The sequence below is a fragment of the Stegodyphus dumicola genome, chromosome 7 (assembly GCF_044657685.1).
Source record: "Stegodyphus dumicola isolate Sdum_Otavi_A_Nest chromosome 7, ASM4465768v1".
Taxonomy (NCBI): domain Eukaryota; kingdom Metazoa; phylum Arthropoda; class Arachnida; order Araneae; family Eresidae; genus Stegodyphus; species Stegodyphus dumicola.
Window position 1 is genome coordinate 68,353,624 of NC_140774.1, and position 21,471 is coordinate 68,375,094.

General features: G+C 32.3%; 1 protein-coding gene across 6 annotated transcripts in view; it reads right to left on the bottom strand.

The window, feature by feature from the left end:
• Positions 1–20,631, bottom strand: part of LOC118204846 (transmembrane protein 120A-like) — a 107,271-nt gene extending 86,640 nt beyond the window's left edge. For 2 of the 6 annotated variants that reach the window (XR_015042108.1, XM_085820404.1), the window contains exons 1-3: positions 20,357–20,631; positions 19,962–20,033; positions 19,743–19,861 (exon numbers count right to left, since the gene is read on the bottom strand). Coding sequence is in view for 4 of the 6 variants with exons in the window: in XM_085820404.1 (XP_085676530.1) it covers positions 19,743–19,861; positions 19,962–20,033; positions 20,357–20,362 (197 nt within the window). In the remaining 2 variants the exon portion in view is untranslated. The other 4 variants (XM_085820402.1, XM_085820400.1, XM_085820401.1 and 1 more) reach the window with 4 other exon arrangements.
• Between the last annotated feature and the right edge of the window lie 840 nt (positions 20,632–21,471).

Genomic DNA, 21,471 nt, shown 5'->3' on the forward strand with positions numbered 1-21,471 from the left:
TCTTTCCAAAAATCGGGACTTTCTTAAAACGCCGCGGGACAAACTGTTAAAAATCGGGACAGTCCTGCCAAAACTGGGACGTCTGGTCACCTTATACTAAGCACAATAACTACTTTAACATATAACAATTTTTACTTTGTTTACAATTTTTAAGAACTTAGGTTAACTGAAACACATCAGCAATGTTTAATGACATGAGAAATTAAAAACCACCTCCCCCCCAATGACAAGGTACTTGGCATGAACAAGATAACATAACTAAGATATATATATAATGTTTTCAGTTATTCCAACACATCGTGGGCGAATGGTGAGGCTATTCCATTACACGTTCTGGCAGATGGTTGACGAAGCTGGGATGATTGAAACACGGAGAAAAATGACGACTCAGGACTTTTCACTTTTAACAGCAAGCATATCTTTATTTTAAGTTAGAGCAGATGACTTTTTCCAGATGAAGTTAATCAAATAACTTATTCAGTAATTGAACTACAGTCAAAAGTCGTTAATCCGGACTCGTTGGGACTTCGGCGATTCGGATTATAGATCATCAGTTTAAATCTGGTAAGATGGCATGCAGAAATTACAAAATTAAAAATATGAAACTGCAATTTATGAAATAAAGAACAATTATGATCTAAAGGGTATCAAAATTTACAAAAAGAAAAAGCTTAATATTTATTTGTTTACTTTATTAAACATTTCTTTCAATGTAAGTTGTTTAAGTTTTGCTTCGTTTCATGTGATAATACTTTCTCTTTAATTCTATTAAACAGACATAATTTCTTGTTTAGTTACGAAGTTCTGCTGTTCAAGTCCTATAATTGCTGTGTCGAGAATACCGACTAATTTGTCAATCGAAATGTTTTCGTTTTCAATAGCCTCTCTGTCACTTTCTTCATTGTCGGAAGCGAATTATAATGACGAGGAACTTGATTTAAATCATATCAAAGACGGAGTACATCGAGATGAAATACTACATTTAGTAAGGAATTATAAGCCAAATAAAATAAAACATCTGCCCTGAAGATAAGGATAGTGCTGACAGATCAACTTCCAATTCATTGCGTACCGCGGCGTTTCTCCCCCCCCCCCTGCCGAAGAGCAGCGTGAAATTGATAAACAGATTTCGGATTTCAAAACATACTTTCGCTTTGTAGATACTTTACATATTAGTAAATATATATCGGAAATTCTATTTGACATAATCGAAAGTTCAAGCTTACTTTTATAGAATTGCTCTAACAGTCTGCAAAAAATTATAAGCCGGATCCAATTCGAAGATTAAGGAACAACGCAATCTGCAACATTAACTGAATTAGATAATTTTAGCTTAGCTTATACCGTCAGTTATACATTAATCGCGCATGCGTAAACATATTATGCGCTTGCGCACACGCATATTCACAGCCGTAAAGGTCTTATGCGCAAGCGTAAATGCCTATGTGCATGCACCAACGCGACGCATGCGCAGAAAGTTTGTAGCTTTGAGGTCCGGATTATAGATCATTCAGGATTATGGGTGTCCGAATTAACGACTTTTGACTGTATTAGATACGACTGACTTTAAATTTTAATACGTCATAACGTTCTAGCAAAGAAAGACGAGCATAGCGGAAGCGTTAGCAGAACGAAGGCGAGAAGGCATCTGCGTAGGAGAACTTATGATGCAGCATTTATATGAAAGATTAGGTAACAGAGTAGCTTCTAGAAAAATGTAGAAAAACTTATGACGCAGCATTTATATGAGGAGGTTATGTAATAGGTGCGAATGTTCTAAAAGGTATTGGTTTAGGGGAAGATCCTGAATTGCAGAAAATTTATTAAAGATTGCTGGTTCGCAAAGAGCAAAGCCATCATATTTTTTTATTTATTTATTTATTTATTTTATTTTACATCTTTACAATAATTTGTCATAGTCAAGAAAATAACTTGTCATAGTTAGGGTTTAAGTCTAAATCAGGTATTAAAAGTCATAATCAGGAAGATTTTTAATAGAGAATTTTGAAAAAATTAATTTTGAGCAGAGATTGGAATTCTACTATTTCTGACAGTTAACTTAAACTCACTTGCTGGATTAAAAGGTCTTAATCTAGTTGAATGAACAATTTCTGATTTCTTTTTAGTTAAAGGATTAGGTTTATCTATTTCATAAGTAACTTCAGAATATTGTTTTAAAATTTTATAAGGTCCTGAGAATGGAGGAGATAATTTACGTGTATTAGGGTATTGAAATTCTTCATACATCACTAAATCACCAATTTTAAAATTACTAGGTTTAAAATGAATATCATATCTTTCTTTATTTGCATTATGATAATCATCAGATCTCTTTTGAGCTATTTTTCTAGCTTCTTCTATTGATGGATACAATTCTTGATTTTGAATTAAGGAATCATAAGGTAATTTTCCATACATTAAATATGATGGAGGGAATTTTGTTACAGAATGAGGGGTATTATTATACTCTTCAGTTACTTGGGATAATAACTTTGTCCATGCTATATTACCTTGGTAAGAATTTAGTTTACATTTTAATCTAGTTATAATAGTTTGGTTAACACGTTCAATTTTACCATCAGTTTAGGGTCTATTTGCAGTAGTTAGCAATTGTTTTACATTATGATTCCTTAAAAAGTGCTTAAATTTTGAAGATGTAAAAGCAGCGTTCCTATCACTTAAAATCTTTTTAGGGACCTGAATTTAGAAAATTTGTTTTAAGCAAGTTATATAAGTACCTGTAGTTACACTTTCAGAAGCAAAAGTCCAGATATATCTAGTTGCATGATCAATAATTATGTGAATATACTTTTTAGTAGAATTATAACAATTTAAACCACCTACAGTATCAATAGATAATATTTCAAAAGGTGCACTAACTGATGGTAAATTTTGTATTAAACCAAATTTCTTTTGTTTACTTTTCTTATTAAACTGACATACTTCACGTTTACAATAATTTCTAACATCTTGAACAATTCCTGGCCAATAATATTGTGGAGATAACAAATTTAGCATAGATGATACACCAATATGACCAAATTGTATATGGGCCTTTTCAGTAATTTCGTACGTAGAGACATGGGTATCACAATTTTGTACAATCCCTGTTTTTTTAATAGTTAAGACATCATTCATTTTCCTATACTTAGTATTACAAACATTATCTAAATTTTGATATTCTTTTATTTCTTCTAATGATAATAAATTAACTTGCAATTTTAAATGTTGACACATAGGATTTCTAGACAGCATGTCAGCTTCAACATTAGTAGATCCTTTTTCATATTTTATATCAAAATCATACATAGATAATTTTAAAGACCACCAGAGACGACCTGTAGGGTGTTTTATATTTTTAAGCCAAACTAAAGCAGCATGATCAGTATGTACAGTAAAATGGTTACCATGTAAATAATAATAAAATTTATCAATTGCATCAATAATAGATAAACATTCCAGTTCAGTAATGGCATAATTTTGTTCATAAGATCTTAATTTTCTAGAATGAAAAGCAATTGGATGTAAACTACCATCAGGATGTTCTTGTTTTAAAACAGCACCAACAGCTTCTTTGGACGCATCAACAAATACATGACAGGGATATTTAGGATTAAAGTTAAAATAGGTCTAGAAATCAATGCATCTTTTAATTTTTTAAAAGCTTTTTGACATTCATCAGTCCAATTATAAGGAGTATCTTTCTTAAGTAAATTAGTTAATGGGGCTCTAAATTTAGCATAATTTTGAATAAATTTATGATAAACATTAACACTTCCTAAAAATCTTTGTAGTTCTTTGATATTTTTAGGGGGTTGCAATTTCTTAATAACCTCTATATTTGCATTACTGGGCTCATATTTACCTGCTTGAATTTCATATCCTAGAAAATTTATTTTTTCTTTAGCAAAATTACATTTAGATTGTTTTAATTTTATATTCTCTTTCTCACATATATTAAATATTATTTTAAGATGATTTAAATGTTCACCAAAATTTGGAGAGAATACTATAATATCATCAAAATAATTTAAAGCAAATTGAATCTGATATTTGTTTAAAATTTGTCTAAGAGCTCGTTGGAAAACAGCTGGGGAATTTTTCCAACGAAAAGGTAATCTAGTAAACTCATACAGTCCAAAATTTGAAGTGAATGCCAATTTTTCAGTATTCTTTTCATTTAATTTTATATGCCAATAGCCTGATGCCAAATCCAATGTAGAAAAGATTTTTGCATTTGTTAATTGATCTAATACAGCATCAATTCTAGGAATAGGTTCAGAATCAGTTTTAGTAATTTGGTTAAGCTTTCTGAAATCAATACACAATCTGCTTCTGGACTGCTCATCTCGCTTATAAGCTAAAGTTACAGGAGCAGCATAAGGACTATAAGAAGGTTTAATAATTCCAGCTTTTAACAATTCATCTATTTGTTTTTTTAATTTCACTATTATCTTTAGGAGATGCTCTATATGGTCTATAGGCTATTGGTAATTCAGAAGTTAATATAACTCTGGGAGGTTCAACCCTTATACAACCAACATCATATTTACTTTTTGCAAATATATGATTATAATCATTCAATTCCAACACAATTTCTGTAATTTACTATCAGAATTTTTACTATTTTCAAAATAATTACCACAATTTTTAGTACTAAGATCATTTTTACATGCATAATTATTTTGGAAAAACTTGTCTACTTTAACATTTTTACTTACCTGTTTTCTAAGCTGATACACTTCATAATTATGAAAATTCAATTGTAATTTAAATAATGAAATACATGGTGATGAAAGCAATAAATAATTCAAATTTGAATCTACTACATAAAATATCACATTATTTTCTATTTTACCTACTTTACACTTTAGTTTGATTATTTTCTCTATATGAACTTGACTAGATATTGAAAATATTTTATCATAGGATTTCACTGAAATTTCTCTAAATTGATCACTAATTTTGTTAAAAATTTTTAACGGTAAAATGTTAATTTGCGATCCCGTATCAATAATACTGCGAATTTTTTCCTGTCCAATTTGGACATTCACTTTAAAGTAATATCATTTTTTAACTTCTCTTTTAGGAATCGTGTTATAATTAATAGCAGGTAATTGTGCATATCGAATTCGCCGATACGCATACTGTAGAGGTCGGTAATGCACTTGTTGATAATTAAAAGGTCTCACACTACGAAAACTTTGATAAGGAGTGGCGGCTGATCTTTGGAATATGGTAACAGGTAGTTTGGCGACATTTTGGAGACAATAAAGGTTACTACCTAGGACTTTGGTAATAATGTGAGAAGTATTCAGTTCCGATTACGCATTATTTTGTGTGAGGGAAATGAGAGATCATGAGATATGTCATGTGACATTAATGGACGAATTACAATTCTTTAATCGGAAAAGGGGGTAAATTTGGAAAAATATTTGTAGTACTATATTATTTTGTATTAAGCTTCATTGTGTGTTGTGTGAAATAGTGTTGATTAATTTTCAGATTGCTTGGTGCTATTTAAAGTGAATTCTAAATTTTTAATACGTTTATCTGATAATTCAAAAGAATTGGTTGAATGGTGTATGAGTGTAGGTTTAATTGCGGATAAGTATGAATGTCCAAAATGTGGGAATGAAATTAGATTGTGTGAAAGGAAGGATATTACAGATAAGTTTGAATGGTGGTGCAAGAAATCTGGTGAAAATGGACATTTTGTGAAACGGAATGTAAGGAAGGGTACGTGGTTTGCTGAAAGTAGTTTGAGTATGGGTGAAATTTTATTAATTTCTTATTACTGCGTGAATAGACTGCCAGTTGACTACTGGATTTCGGATTTAGAAATTAGCAGTAGTACTGCAGCCAATTGGAACTGTTTCTGTAGGGAAGTGTGCGTGCCACGTAATGAAGATTCTGAAGAGAATTAGGTAAGTTAGTATTTTTAATCATTTGAGGATATTATTTTTATGCATTGTTCTAAATGTAAGGAGTAAATAAATTAATATGGTATTATTGGAAAATTGTTATTAGCAATGATTTAGTTTAAAGTAATTAGGATTGTAATCTAATTTTTATTAATTTAATGTATGTGCTTATTTATATTTTAAGTAGTGTTTTTGAATTTAATTATATTTTAATTTAATGATCGTGATTTTGTGAGTTATATGTTTGTAGTATTTTGGAATACGTTTGAGTAGTATACGTTGAGTATTTTCATGCATTTTCGTGAAATTTTTCTAATTTATGAGAAAAAAGCAGTGTACATGGATATAGCGAAGAGTGTGTGCAATGCCATTTTGTGCAATTCTGGGATTTTTTTTTTAAGTAAAAATAAGCCGACATGTATATGGTTTAGTTATATTTTAATTAAATGATAGTTATTTTGTGAATTTTATGTTTGTAGCAATTTGGTATACGTTTCAGTTGAAGAAAACGTGCATGGAAATAATTTAAATATTTGACACTAAGTATTTGTAACCATTTTTAATGCTTGCGGTATAAATTCATTGGTGACGTTTATAATACAATAGATAATTTAGAGGTAAAAGTTTTTGGATATTTTATTTATTTTATATGTGGAAATGCTTCCTTGGAAAGGGTATATACTTTTTCGCGATCAGGTAATTTCATATATGTTCTTTTTACCGAGTTTAAAGATTCACAAAATTTTCCTGCATTTTCGTGCAAATTTTTGTAATTTACGAGAAAATAGCAGTGTAGATGGATAAAGTTAAGAGTGTCTGCAATGCCATTTTTGTGCAATTCTGGGATTTTTTTTTAAGTAAAAATAAGTCGACATGTAAATGGTTTATGTGTATGTGCTATTCTGAAAAACGCACAAGGAGTTTGCGATTGTGCACTTTTTCCCAATTTTGCAGTTAATATTTGTCATGATTAAGCAGTTTTGTTACATAAAATTTCTAGCATAAGTGTAATTCAGCTAGTAGATTGTTGGAAAAAGTGTTGAGTAAATAAAAAGAAAAGAAACATCTTTACTTCGTGAAGACAAAATGGCAGCGAAAAAAAATAGAGGTTTGCTGTAGCAGAGTTAGTCGCCAAATTTTCGCCAAAAAATCGCCAAGTTACCATAATTCAAAGATCAACCGGAGTGGCTTGCACTGGTCTGGGATAATAGCACCACGGAACAGTTTGCCTTGGAGAAACAAATTGGTAATTACTATTTCCTAGACCATCCAACGGCATCTGAACTGGAAACAGTTTCCTAGAAAGAGTAATCCAGTCTTTCGATGTGTCGATTTTTTGCACTATTAACAGCATTCTTTGAGACTCAGGAAGTCCTTCCGTAAGTGCTTCCACCATTGTGGAATCTGTTAGTTTCAAGCTGGCTCCTAATTTCATTTCAACTTATTACGAACATAAACATCAATATTATTAAATTTCTCGTATTTTAAAGACACAAAATCACTAAAAGTAACAGATTCCGATGTTGTGAAGTATGTCTCGAAAATATCCTTTATGTTGTTCCAGTCTTTATCTAAACAATCACGTAAATAGAGGGCTAAAGCCTCTCCTCTAATACACTCTGAAAAAACAAATTTCTTTTCCTTTTCTGGAATGTTCTTTGCAGTACATTTCTCTTCAAACAATAAAAGATATTTGTCTATTGGAAAATTTGTACTTGTGCCGTCAAAAATAGGGAATTGAAATTTCACTGTATCCACAATAGCTACGGATTCTTGCTTATCAGTTGACATTTTTGCCGTTTTTGAGCATGTTAGCATTCCAATCACAAAATCTTGAATTTAAGAGTTCGCATACACATCAATTTGAACACTAAAATCAATCACTTTAGAAGCACTTGATAAAATGCATAACTTTGGAGACAAGGGAAAGCACTTAAGAATCGCCGGAAAAGAAGCAAAAGCATCAGACGATCACACACTGTCCTTGACCCACTGTTGAATTTAGAAGTGCGTTATAAATAAATCCAGGAGCTTTTTTCCCACATAGAGGATAAATCCCACCGGCTAATTAATAACTGTAATGTTTTCAGTTATTCCAACACATCGTGGGCGAATGGTGAGGCTATTCCATTACCCGTTCTGGCAGATGGTTGACGAAGCTGGGATTATTGAAACACAGAGGAAAATGACGACTCAGGACTTTTCACTTTTAACAGCAAGCATATCTTTATTTTAATTTAGAGCAGATGACTTTTTCCAGATAAAGTTAATCAAATAACTTATTCAGTAATTGAACTATTAGATACGACTGACTTTAAACTTTAATACGTCATAACATTCTAACAAAGAAAGACGAGCATAACGGAAGCGTTAGCAGAACGAAGGCGAGAAGGCATCTGTGTAGGGGAACTTATGATGCAGCATTTATATGAAAGGTTATGTAACAGAGTAGCTTCTAGAAAAATGTAGAAAAACTTATGATGCAGCATTTATATGAGGAGGTTATGTAATAGGTGCGAATGTTCTAGAAGGTACTGGTTTAGAGGAATATCCTGAAGTGCAGAAAATTAATTAAAGGTTGCTGGTTCGCAAAGAGCAAAGCCATCGTTTTTTTTTTTTTTTTTTTTTTTTTTTTTTATTTTATTTTACATCCCCCCCCCGGTCAAAAAGAGAGGCCGGGGTGAGAAAAGCATTAGTACAGGAGTGAAGCAAAAGTATGAGAAACGACATGAAAACATCCAGAACATAGTGTTAACTTATGGCCTATCATAGTTCATGACTTTCTCATATAAAATTTTGACTTTATAGCATATGAAATTTTGAACATTAAAACTATGAGTTATAAATAAATATATAATATATGTCTAATTTTAAAACTATAACATAATAAATATGGAATACTGATAAATAAGCCATCTTTATATATATATATATATATATTTTACATATATATATGCAAAAGAATTCACAAACCATTATATTGCACAGTCTTAGATTTTATACAAATAGTAGTGCACTGCGTAAGTTGGTTTCTATCCATAATACAATTGTACATAGTGGGCAAGTTAGTCTGAGCAGGATAACAAAGAGAAACAAATGTGCCACCAAGCGGTATCTCCAGTAGTTAGTCTCAATGTCATCCCAGCTGTAGGGCAAGACCACTCAGTAATATTCTGCTGAATAGTCTTCAACTAATTCTTCACAGAATTTTGACGCTAGTCTTAATGGCAGTTAAAGGCTGATGTGTGTTTAATAATGTTTTGCAGTGTGATTGTAAGTGCATATATACATATAGGGTAGAGTAGACTTTAAGGTACCCCTTGTATTATGGAGAAGTTGTTGTTTGATTTATCACCAAGTTGCTGTGTCATTTATGGTAGCCTGAGTAGTTGAATGTTATGGAAACCCTATTGTGATGTAATCGGGTGCATGATTCTGGGAAATTTTGAAACATGGGATGTTTTGTAAGCGTTTTTGTGGTGTGTGTTGTTTTATTCTTTAAATGGTAGAATGGCCGAATGTAGTAAGATTAATTTGAAGTTTCTGTGGATTCGGAGAGAAAGGGGAAAAGAGCTTTAATTGACTGGTGTGTAAATGAAGGTTTACAAAGTAGCCATTATAAGTGTCCTGTATGTAGAAAGGATTATGCGTCTAGTCGAACGTAAAATCCGTTTAGATGGATTTGAATGGGTTTGTAGGAATAAAGGTTCAGATGATCACTATGTAAAGCGTTCGATCAGAAAGAGTACCTGGTTTGAAAAAAGTCATTTGAGTATGATTGATATTTTGATTTTTACGTAGCTCTGGGTTTACGAAGTGAACTCAAAAATCATGGTAAATGATATTTGCTTTTGGTAGTTTTCCTTTTTTATGTTATTTTATTGTTTGGTTTAAAATGTATTTGAGATTATGTATTTTTTGTTTGCCTATATTGTAGAATTTGGTGCTTCTTTGACTTTGTAAGTGAAAATATATCAATGTGTTCATGGACAAAGTAAAGGCTGTTAAGGAATATTCTTTGATATTGCCAAGAGATGGCATTAGGATTCCATCTATTGGCTTACTTAACCTTTCCCCTTCTGAACACGTGGCTTGAAAAAATATTCTTCTTCTTGAAGGTAGAATTTCGATGCACTACGCAATAGAATTCGATTTAGATTTTAGCTGGAACTATTCAGTTCTTGCCTTTTGAGGCTTAAATATTCAATTCAGGCATTATAGCCTACATTGTATATATCTAAATATTAAGTTTAATTAAAATTTATGGAAAACCCTCCAGGCCATGCATCTCATTTTTTGGATTATGAGTGGTTCGACTTTGATCTAGAACATTTCGTTATATAATGGTGCATTGGCCGGGAAAATAATCTGATTAATTTGAAAATTTGTGTTTTTTGTCTTTTGGATTACCTTTGTAAACAAAGACTTCTCACGGTAAGTCTCCTTTGATAATTTATTCAAATGGAACAGAAGACACTAATTAAGAATCGATCACATATACGTGCTTCTGTAACTCAAATTATTAAAAATGTAGATGAGTATTTAAAAGAAGAAAATCAAGAAGAGTTAGAAAATTGTTTGGAATTGTTAAATAGTAAAGAAACAGAACTACATGATTTAAATGAAAAAATACAAAATTTGATTGAAGATGAATCAAAATTAGATTCAGATATTAACACTTCTATGGAATATAACGATAAAATAATAATAGCGAAGTCTAAAATCAACCGTTATTTAAGGAAATACAATACTCAAAATATCAACACGAATTTAAATAATTCATCCACAGAAGTTGAAACCAAAAGACAGATTGAAGGCAATGTGAAATTGCCCAAACTGTTAATTCACAAATTTTCTGGAGGCTATAACGATTGGACGAATTTTTGAAATTCATTCAAGGTCACTATTCATGACAATGTTACACTTTCGAAGATAGAAAAATTTAATTATTTGAGAACTTATTTATGTGGAAACGCAGCATCAGCCATAGAAGGTCTCTCAATCTCAGAGGCTAATTATGACTCTGCTATAGACATTCTTAAAAATAGATTCGGTCAAAGTGACCTTATTATCAATACACACATTTCTAATCTCTTAAATTTAAATCCCGTTCAAAGTTCAAGTGAAGTGGCAAAATTGCGAAAACTTTATGATACAATTAACGTTCAAGGCAGAAGCCTTTTAGCATTCGGTGTGAAACCAGAAACATATTCCAACATGTTTATTCCAATTTTGATGAAAATTATCCCGAACGATATAACTTTAGAATTTCATCGTACAAATACTGAAAATCCTTCAACCTATGATTTAAACAAATTTCTAGACTTTCTCCGATTAGAAATAGAATCGCGAGAAAAGATTAATTCGTTATCCTTTCCACGCAAGTCAAAACTGGAAATGAAAGGTATTAACAGATATCCACCGACGCCGAAACATAAACAAACTGTCACCACACATGAATTTATGGTAGCCGCGTCATCAAATGGAAACTGCATTTTTTTGTTTTCAAAACCATGACTTAGAGTCCTGTTTATGCCTTACAGTTAATGAGAAGAGAGATATTTTGAAAAAACAAGCGCGTTGTTTTCTTTGTCTGGCCCCTAAACACCAAATCTCACAGTGCCGGCAACGCCAAACTAAAGTTTGTAAAATTTGCAAAGGTAAACATTCAGAATGTAAAAATCCAGTTCGATAATTAAAAATACACCAAGTGATAAAAAGGATAGTATATCAATTTCGAAAAATGATACACAAACTAAGGAACAAAAAGAAGAAATTGTTTCGGCCGTTTCACATAATGCAAATAACACAATTCTATTACAGACTTGCACGATAAAAGTTAAAACAGCTAAGGAAAAGGTGTTTGCCAGACTTCTCTTGGATAGTGGAAGTATGAAAAGTTTTTGTGCTCGCGAGTTAGCGGACAGGTTAAACCTCGAAGTCATAAGAAAAGAAAAATTGACTGTCTACACTTTTGGGAATACTTCTCCCATCCAAAAAAATTATGACGTAGTTAAATTAACTTTAGAACATAGAAGTTCTCCCGATTCTAGAATAGAAGTTGAATTATTAGTAACTGATCATATATCAGGTACAGATATTCCTCCTCCTAAATCAGAAGAAATTAAGCAAAACAGACAATTAAGAAATTTGATGCTCACAGATTTTCCCAATTGTAAAAAACCCATTGCCATTCTAATTGGTGCAGATTATTATTATAACATAGTAATGGGACACGTTAAATACTTAAGCAAAAATCTTGTTGCAGTGGAAACTATTTTCGGCTGGTGCCTACATGGACGAAAAGGTGATGATGATAGCTTTCAATGTAGTTGTAGGGGAAGATTTGATTTCCAAACAAATAACAAAATTTTGGGACTTATTGATAAGAGGGAAAACTTCAATTCAACTGAAAATGAAGTCGTCGAATATTTCGAATCGATATATATTCGAATATTCAATAATATAACATATGAAAATTCTCGCTATAAAGTTAGATTGCCTTGGAAACATGACACATCAAATCTAAATAATAATAGGGAAATCGCAGAACAAAGATTTCATCGACTTAGAAAATGATTTAAAAAAGATCCTAATTTATTTTCCGAATACAGGAACGTATTAAGAGATCAGTTAAAACAAAATATTATCGAACCAGTTACAGAAATTTCAATTGAAGAAGATGTCGTGTTTTACTTACCACATAGGGAAGTTATACGCAAGGATCGAGCTACAAGTAAATTACGTATTGTTTATGATGCATCATTGCATGCCCCAGGTTTCTGTTTTCCGAATTCCCTAATGATGAAACCATTTCTCCTGACATACATAGGTTCACTAGAGTTTTATTTGGAATAAATAGTAGTCCATTTCTATTAGCCGCTACCATTAAACATCATCTGAAAAAATATAATAAACTTTATCCTACAACGGTTAACTTTTTGAATGAGAACGTATATGTAGATGATGTGATTGGAAGCCAACCAACGATCAATGAAGCATTAACTACGAGTCTAGAATCGGTCCAAATATTTAAGGAAGCAAGCATGCAGCTTCACAAATGGCATAGTAACTCAATACAATTACATGAATTGTGGGTAAAACAGGGTATCGTTCCAGATGAAAATCCTGAAGATTTTATTAGAGAAAATTTCCCATTCAAAGTCTTAGGTAAGGCATGGGATAATTCAAAGGACTTACTGTATTTTGATGTTCGGAACTTATTGTCTTTCACATCTAAACCAATAGAAACAAAACGATTTCTTCTACAAGTGTTGGGTCGGATATTCGATCCGACTGGAATTTTAGGACCTTTCACTGTTAGAATAAAGTGCTTAATACAGAAGATTTGGTTGTCACAAATAGATTGGGATGAACCGTTACCTGAAGATTTGTCCTCTGAATGGAGAAAGTGGTGTGAAGAGCTACCTCAAATGGCTGAATTCTCCATCTCTCGTTACCTTTTCATGCACTCGAACATTAATGTCGAAAATCTCGAAATACATTGCTTTTCAGATGCAAGTGTCAAAGCCTATGGTACAGTCGCATATTTACGTTTCACGACAGAAAATAAAGAAATCAAAACGGCCTTTGTCTCTTCTAAAAATAGGGTAGCCCCACTAAAATCCCTTACTTTACCAAGGTTAGAATTAATGGGGGCATTGTTATCAGTTAAGTTAGTCAGCAATATTCTGAAAGCACTGAAATTGAGAATTCCGTGCTATTTTTGGACAGACTCAACGATTACTTATTTTTGGATCCAGAAACAACTTGAAGCCTTCAAACCCTTTGTCAGGAATCGTGTCGAAGAAATACGAAAATTGAGTTCACCTCAAAATTGGCATTATTGCCCAGGTGTCAACAACCTTCAGATCTCGTATCTTGGGGAACGAAAATGTCCAAGTTAATAAATGAGACATTTGGACGCAAGGTCCCCAATGGCTTCAACTCCCTCACGAACTTTGGCCAAGATTAGATATTAAAGAAACAATAGATGAAAACAAGCTGGAATACCAAAAGGGATCCGGTGATATACATCAACTTGAATGTACAATCGAAAAAAGTGCAGATGATCTTTTCGACATATCAAAATATAGCAAATTAGAGAAAGTGTTAAGAGTCACTGTTTAAACAACACGTTTCATTAGAAAATTAAGAAAAACTAGCAACATTCAAGGAACTCTCAGGGCTGAAGAGTTACAAGAAGCAGAAAATTTCTGGATAAGATCAGAGCAAAAGAAGTTTTTTGCCGAAGAATATAAATCCCTCAAAGAAGGTAATTCAGTTGGAAAAAATTGTTCTTTGTATAATTTTCTTCCTTACATTGATGAAAAGGAAATCATGAGGTTGAGAGGAAGATTGGAATTTTCTGACTTCTCACAAGATAATAAACATCCAATAATCTTACCTTAAAAATTCTCGACTAACGATTCTAATTGTATGCAAAGAACATGAGAAGATAATGCATGGAGAAATTGCTGCAACTTTAGCTAAAGTTAGATCACGCTTCTGGATTCCTAAAGGATGACAGTTAGTCAAAAAAGCATTAAAAGGTTGTATAATTTGCCAAAAATATTTAGCTAAACCAGCAGACCAGATGACAGCACCGTTACCAAAGGATAGAATCCAAGAATCGCCTCCATTTGCAGTCTGTGGAATTGATTTCGCCGGACCAGTTTACGTAAAGAATTCTAAAGACACTCGAAAATCCTATATTGTTTTGTTCGTTTGTGCAGTAACCCGAGCTGTACACTTAGAACTTGTATCAGATACGTCAACAGAATCCTTTTTACTTGCATTTCGTAGATTTTTGAGCAGAAGAGGAAACTGCGTAATCATCTACTCTGACAACGCCAAGACCTTTAAGAGGACAAAGAAAGAACTTGAGAATTTTTCAAAAGTTTTAAAAGATGACAAATTCAAGAATTTCATTGCCAAAGAAAGAATCCAATGGAAATTTATAATCAAACGAGCCCCATGGTGGGGAGGGTTTTATGAGAGACTTGTTAGATCTGTTAAAGAATGTTTAAGAAAAATCGTAGGAAAAGCATCGTTGACTTTCGAAGAAATGTCTACACTACTTGTCGAAGTGGAGTCAATTCTTAATTCACGACCTCTAAGTTACGTTTACAACGACAGTGAAGAGCCGCAATCGTTGACTCCAATGCACTTCTTAAACATTGGACAAACTGATTTGAAGTATCCTTTGACCTTTGCTAGAATCATCGGTCGCGAAACGACAAGAGAAACGCTGTTAAAAAGAAAGCGTTATCAAGAATTGCTGTTAAAACAGTTGTGGTGTAAATGGAAGCAACAATATTTATTAGATCTTAGAACAGCCCATTTCTTGAAGAATCCACAACTTCAACCAGAACTAAAAGTAGGAGATGTTGTTTTAGTTGAAGGAGATAATAAAAACAAACTGTTAAGGAAACTTGGTAGAATCATAAAAATTATTCCTGGACGTGATGGTAAAGTCCAATCATTCGAATTAAAAACTGGTAATGGGACTTTAAAACGTACTGTTCAACATCTATACCCTCTTGAACTTTAGCTATTTTGAACTTTAACGATTTAGTTATGCATTTTTTCTTTTTTTGTCTATTAATGATTAAACTGAATATTGTTAGTTAAGTTTGTTCAGTTAAGTGGAAAATATTTTAAAATTTAGTTCATTTATTAGTTATAACATTTATTATTTGATACATGAAGTGTATAACCTGTATTGGAACTGAAGTGTTTGACTAATTAGTATTTTTTAATATTTTCATAGAACAGTGATTTATGTACTTGATTGTATGTATAACTGAGTTAGATGAACTCTTGTCAGAGTTCAGGTGGGGAGTGTGGCAAGGAATATTCTTTGATATCGCCAAGAGATGGCGTTAGGATTCCATCTATTGGCTTACTTAACCTTTCCCCTTCTGAACACGTGACTTGAAAAAATATTCTTCTTCTTGAAGGTAGAATTTTGATGCACTACGCAATAGAATTCGATTTAGATTTTAGCTGGAACTATTCAGTTCTTGCCTTTTGAGGCTTAAATATTCGATTCAGGCATTATAGCCTACATTGTATATATGTAAATATTAAGTTTAATTAAAATTTATGGAAAACCCTCCAGGCCATGCATCTCATTTTTTGGATTATGAGTGATTCGACTTTGATCTAGAACATTTCGTTATAAGGGAGTGCACATTGCAAGTTTGTGCAATTCTGGGATCTTTTTTTAAGTGAAAATAGGTCGATGTGTACATGGATAAAGTCAAAGAAGTGCGCAATGCCATTATTGTGCAATTCTTGGATTTTTTTTTAAAGTGAAAATAAGTCTACGTGTACATGGATACCGAGGTTGTGCAATAATTTGTCTTGTTATTTTGGCTTTGTGTAGCGGCGATTTTTGGCCAAAAATCACCGCTACACAAAGGTAAAATAACTAGTCAAAGAACTGCACAAAATCGGTATCCATGTTCCGCCAAAAATCGCCAAGGGGTACCCTAAAATATACTTTTACCTACATATATGCACATACATACACATGCATTCATAGATTTCTAAATCTGGTCCCAATAACAAAACAATACCATCATTTTTAATCATCTGTGGAACCACAGATCTTTTTTAGCAAATAGATCGGCTTGTCCATTACCATCCACACTGCAGTGGGTCAAGATCCACTGGAGGGTAATGTGGATTTCATTCCTCTTGAGCTGTTGCAAATAAATTGTACATTGTAATACATCTACAAATGGAGCTGCAGCATCAAAAGCGATACCCTGAATAGCTGCCTTCGAGTCCGACAGTATTACAATCTTGACAGAAATCAGATTTCTAATCAGAAGTTGTTATAGAGCTACCTTAACAAAAGTTATCTCGCCATCAAAAGCAGTTCAAAAACATCAAATAGGAATACAAAATTGTAATAATTCAAAACGTATTCCAGCAATGACATTTGAAGAATCAAATGAATGTGATGCATCAATGTAAAATCTAAGCCAGCCAGATTCCCGATATCAAAGTTCTAGTTTCTCCAGCATAATACAATGCAAGATTTCTGAAGGGTATTTTTTTAATAGGCTGAACAATAAGGTTCCAAACAAGCATTTATAGCTATATATTCACAAACATTAGCTGGCAGCACTAGTTTTTGTATCTAACCATCTGACTGAAGGTAGGACAATGTCTCAGGACTCTCTGGACAAAGTCAAGTTGGGGCGATTAGTATTGTCTGAAAAAATTATCACCAGTTCTTATTAACTTTTCATATAAAATACCTGCCCTCTTGTTTATTATTTATCAGGGTCTCGGTAGATTTATTCTCTGTTAAAAGCAGTATCAAATAAATCAATGTGATCTTAACAGCAATGTTAATTAAACAAAGTGCCTTATTCTGGAAAGTCTCTAGTTTTCTTAAGGACTGCTTAGAAACAGTAATCAGTGATTCACAACAAAATATATGGATCGACAGGATAAAAGCTTTATTTAGAGTTAAGTGAGTGCATCCCCAGAGGCAAACAGTAAGACACTTAAGGACAGATGGTCTTTTAGAAAAATCGATGAAATATAAATTCAGTGCAACACTTACACTTCATCTTATTGTCAAGGAGAGCCACAAGATTGATGAATTTGTCAGATATATTGAAACAATCAAAATTCAAAAACCACCTTTGAAGAAAAAAGCTATGTGAATGCTTCATAAATATGTTACTTTGGTACTATTCCGTTTTGAGGACCGTAAAAAAATTGCAGCGAAAATGTATGTGCAAAAGTGCCAAATCTAGCAACCGTGCCCATTTAACAGAGCGCCAAATCTAGCCTATGCACCGATTTCAGATTGCGCAAGTTTATATAGTTCTATATTTCTATTATACCATTGAAATACCAGTTTCATTTTTAAATCCTTTTTTGATATCTTATGGATTTAACAATTTGGGAATTGCCCATGACGAAAAGTCTGCAATAGAATTTTGGGTAAAGTGCAGAATCACCCACTGCTTGACAAGTTTTTAAGAATTGCACATACTCGTTATCCATGTACACAGCAACCTATTTTCACTTAAAAAAATAATCAAAGAATTGCACAAAAATGGCACTGTGCACACCCTTGACTTTATCTATGTACACATCGAACTATTTTCGCTTAAAAAGTTAAAGAAAATTGACAAAAATCCAATTGTTTTTACCTTTGTAAAAAGAGCCAAACAAATCAGTCGGCTATTCTGTACTTGACCGAGAATTTTTTCAAAGAAAAAGCATCATTCATTATAGAAAATTATGTTTGAACCATCAACGAGATGAAATTATGATTTAACGATAACTCAGTAGCAAAATAGCGATGCAGGCATCCATTCAGTTATGTTTAGCAATTTTTATATAAATTATAAAAATGATCTGAAATAGTCATTTACTCTTATGCTTCCATTCAGTCATGTTTAGCCTTTTTTATACAAATTATAATAATAAAAAGTAATATATGAAATTAACCTTTCATCTAAATTAAAATATCAATCTTAGTTATTTACTATTATACTTAATTTCTTGAGTTAGGGTTGCCGCAATTTTTTTGGCAACAACAATAGTTTGGCAATTTTTTACAGCCCTCAAAACCGAATAATGAACGTTTAAAATAAAATAACTATAGATTTTTAGATTCAGAAATTAAATGAATTCAGGGAGTAAAGTCATGACTAGTAAATATTATTTTAATCTTAAAAGGGAAACATGGGATTATGCTTAATAAATCATGAAAAACTGGAAACTTGAGTAAAGTAAAGGTACTATTCGGTTTTGAGGGCCGTAAAAAATCGCTAAACTACTGTTTATGCCAGTGCTGCCAAAAATAATTGGGGCAACCCTAATGCAAGAAAGGAAGTATAATAGTAAATAACTATCTAAGATTGATGTTTTAATTTAGATGAAAGGTTAATTTCATATAATATTTTTTATTACTATAATTTATATAAAAAAGGCTAAACATGACTGAATGGAAGCATAAGAGTAAATAAGTATTTCAAATCATTATTATAATTTATATAAAAATTGCTAAACATAACTGAATGGATGCCTGCATCGCTATTTCGCTACCGAGTTATCGCTAAAGCATAATTTCATCTCGCTGGTTGTTCAAATATAATTTTCTATAAAGAATGATGTTTTTTTTTTTTTTTTTTTTTTTTTTTTTTTTTGCAAAATTCTTGATAAAGTGCAGAATCACTCACTTACTTGTTTGCTCTTTTTTACAAGGGTAAAAACAATTGGATTTTTGTCAATTTTCTTTTAATTTTTCAGATCGATGTGTACATAGATAAAGTCAAGAGTGTGCACAGTGCCATTTTTGTGCAATTCTGGGTTTTTTTTTTTTTTTTTTTTTTTTTTTTGTTTTTTTTAATGAAAATAGGTCAATGTGTACATGGATACTGAGTATGTGCAATTCTTAAAAACTTGTCAAGCAGTGGGTGATTCTGCACTTTACCCAAAATTCTATTGCAGACTTTTCGTCATGGGCATTTCCCAAATTGTTAAATCCATAAGATATCAAAAAAGGATTTAAAAATGAAACTGGTATTTCAATGGTATAATAGAAATATAGAACTATATAAACTTGCGCAATCTGAAATCGGTGCGTAGGCTAGATTTGGCACGCTGTTGCATGGGCACATTTGCTAGATTTGACCCTTTTGCGCATACATTTTCACTGCAATTTTTTTACGGTCTTTAAAATGGAATAGTGCCGACTTTTCTAATATTTACCAAGAAACACATTTTTACAATCAAACTTCATAAAATTATTGTTAAGCAAAAATGAAATACATTATTTACCTTCCCAAAGCATCAGCTATCTGTTTCAAACGATACCATTGGTGGGCAACAGATTTGCTGCAAAGACTTTGACATTTGCTCAGCTCTTCAACAGTTTTTGTATATTGTTTCTGATGTATCTAAAAATATCAAATTTTAAAAGATGAAATGCATAAATTAACAATTAAATTTGAAATCTGCAAATACACGAACTAAGCATAGAATGAAAAGACTATTAACCTCTAAATCTCCAAATTCGTTATCCAGAACATCCCATTCATCTCTTAAAGTCAGTACGTTTTCACAACTCATCTAATGAATAAACAAATAAGATTACAACTTATTCGAAAATAAAAGACGAATATAATGAAGCTGATAGTAACTGCTACCAATTCTTGATTACATTTAACAAATATGTAACGTAGAAAAAATAAAACACAGTAACTATAAAGCAGTAACCGGGAATAAGAAAATAAATACCTTCAAACACTTGTTCTCAAATTATTTCACCATATATGTCAAGTACATGAAATCTACACTAAAAATAAACATTTCAATAATATACATTTATGTTTTCCTTCTGATCAACCAAGGCCATAAGTTGGCCTTGGATCAACTTACTTAAATATACTCACTTTCATCCGGAATTCGTCGTTGACAGGTTCTCTTCACGAGAGAAAAGGGGGAAAAAATGGGAGGAGTTACGAGATTTTCTGGGTTGTATGAAGATCTACTAATAACTTTCTCGCCAAGTAATTTCGCGTCATCGGCTCTTTCTTATTTCTGGAACTGTGGTAGAAGAATGGCGTCTTTTTATCCGTAAATATGCTATATAATTTAGTATGCTATAATTTCATCGCCAGCTATGAAACCAAAAAACAGACAGATGTCTTCTTTTGCACCTGCTAGGCCTTTCTACCCACAGAAAGGAAAATCAGTAAGGAAAAGTGAACAGGAAAAAATCTTCAGCCGAATAGCAAACAAAGCAGCAGAAAATACCAAATAGCAAATAGAATAGCCAAAATCCATGTAACCGTGTAAGTTGTACCGTCATTTTTAATCATGTACCATCATGATCTTAAGTTTATTATTATTGTTCCTCTCACACATGAGTATCTAGTGTACAAGCTCGTGTTTGCAAAACATTTATACTTCATAAATAAATAGTAATTTAGATACCCGCGATTCAATGAGATACATTCCGCAAGAGAAGAAGAGGAAGAATTACCTTGCTTGTTTACATTAGCTGTGCATAAGTCACGTGATATCTGAGGTTATCTGCGTTGTTTGTTTACAAAAGGTATGCATAAGTCACGTGATCAATGAGGTCATCGGAATGTATCTTATTCACCTATAAGTGGCGCTTTCCTACATTAGTGTGGCGGATAAAAACCGGTATTTGGATTTTTGATCTGACTTCCTGCATTCAAACATGGAGTTGCTTAGCTTTTCCAAAATGTTTGATTTTGTTCAAGAAGGTGTGAATTCTCGCTGCATTACTGAAGCAGAGAGAATTAAAGCGGATCACTTTGTAATGCACGGAATTTTACTTGAAAAACCCAATGTACAAATTTTGTATACCTATTTAAGGATACGTCTATAGCGTCCTGATGACATGAAATCGAAGGACATTGCTGGCTGTTGTAGGAAATTTTGTCCCTGTTTTATTGTATTGCGAAAGGTAGCTGATTGTAAACAAATGATTTCATATGTGTTTTAACTGGGATTTCCAAAAATCTATGCAGTCAAA